General features: G+C 28.8%; 1 protein-coding gene across 1 annotated transcript in view; it reads left to right on the top strand.

Annotated features, from left to right (window-relative positions):
- Positions 1–194: 194 nt before the first annotated feature.
- The window catches only part of LOC115209366 (DNA replication licensing factor mcm2), a 33,397-nt gene continuing 32,365 nt past the window's right edge, over positions 195–1,226 (top strand). Inside the window, exon 1 of the mRNA XM_029777739.2 lies at positions 195–338. Within this exon, the coding sequence (XP_029633599.1) occupies positions 333–338 (6 nt within the window). The 5' untranslated portion in view covers positions 195–332. The remainder of the gene's footprint in view (positions 339–1,226) is intronic.

The following is a 1,226-nucleotide window of genomic DNA, read 5'->3' as shown; positions in this document are numbered from 1 at the left end:
ATACAAAGAGTTCTGCTTTATTTTTGTCATGACATTTTCGCGCCATAAATTTATAATGTATTACTGCCTGAGAATCAGTTTATAATCAAAAAGTTAATGATAATCAAAACTTGCCATTATTTTCATGATTTAATTCAATTGTATTATTATAAATTCAACAACAAAGAAAAATTATTGCGAGTAAAAGGGTATAATGGTTTCACCAGTATTATATTTTATGGACTATTTTGTTTAGTTCCCTTTCTAGTACTATCTAATATTGACCTCATAGATTTCCCGCCGTTTATTGTTCAGTTTTTACGCCAACTGTACTGTTTTCGTTGATAACCAGAATGTCTGTAAGTTTATTATTTTGTATTTTATTGTGCAGTTAGATAATTTACTGATTAGTTACTTTGATCTTACATCTTAGCACCGTAAATATGTTATTGATATTAATTTTTTGTATATAACGAGACTATGAAAACAACTAAGCCATATCTGAACTTAGTTACTGAGTAAATTTGTCTGTAATGAATGGAACACTATGAATTATGTCCAGGTGCATCATCGACTATTAGCAAAATTTACTTAAATAATAGTTCATATATATATATAAAGTAACATTATTAATTCGTAAAGCAAGTTATAACATTAGCAACATTTCTACGAACAGCTTCTTTGGAATTCTTTGTGAATAGTATTTGATTGTTTTAAAAAGATTCTCTTTTAAATATTTGTCAGTTCACTTACGTAAATAATACTTTTTGGGAAAAGCATATGTATCACAACAGCTATTACCTCGAATGATATTCCTTAAGAAACGTAACAAGATTTTTCAGTTATCGTTCGAAATGTTTCAATATAGTCTATGTTCAATAAATGCTAATCTTTTCAGACGGTTTATATCTGTCATATCTGTAGAGAGAACTGATATCTTAGGCTAAACCCACCAGGCTGGGTTTTTATTTGTTCCCGGGTGAAGATCTTTATATTGACCAACAGTTAAAGAAAGGCTTATTGACCTTATTCTTTCTGTTACAGCACAAAGTCATAGACTTACTAATCTTCATTGTGCATTATGAAGTATATATAAGACAGAGAAAAAAAAAAATTAATGAAGTATGCTTCAGGATAATAAAAATCTCTTCGGATCTTTAATTAGCTTCGCTCCAAATTATGACAGTTTTAGATTCCTTTGTTGAAGTAGTTGATAACGAATTCAAACGACTTTTTTTTTTGTGTGT

The sequence above is a fragment of the Octopus sinensis genome, linkage group LG3, assembly GCF_006345805.1.
Source record: "Octopus sinensis linkage group LG3, ASM634580v1, whole genome shotgun sequence".
NCBI classification, from domain to species: Eukaryota; Metazoa; Mollusca; class Cephalopoda; order Octopoda; family Octopodidae; genus Octopus; species Octopus sinensis.
The sequence above is the reverse complement of the archived record's forward strand: the minus strand, read 5'-3'. Positions and strand labels throughout refer to the sequence as shown.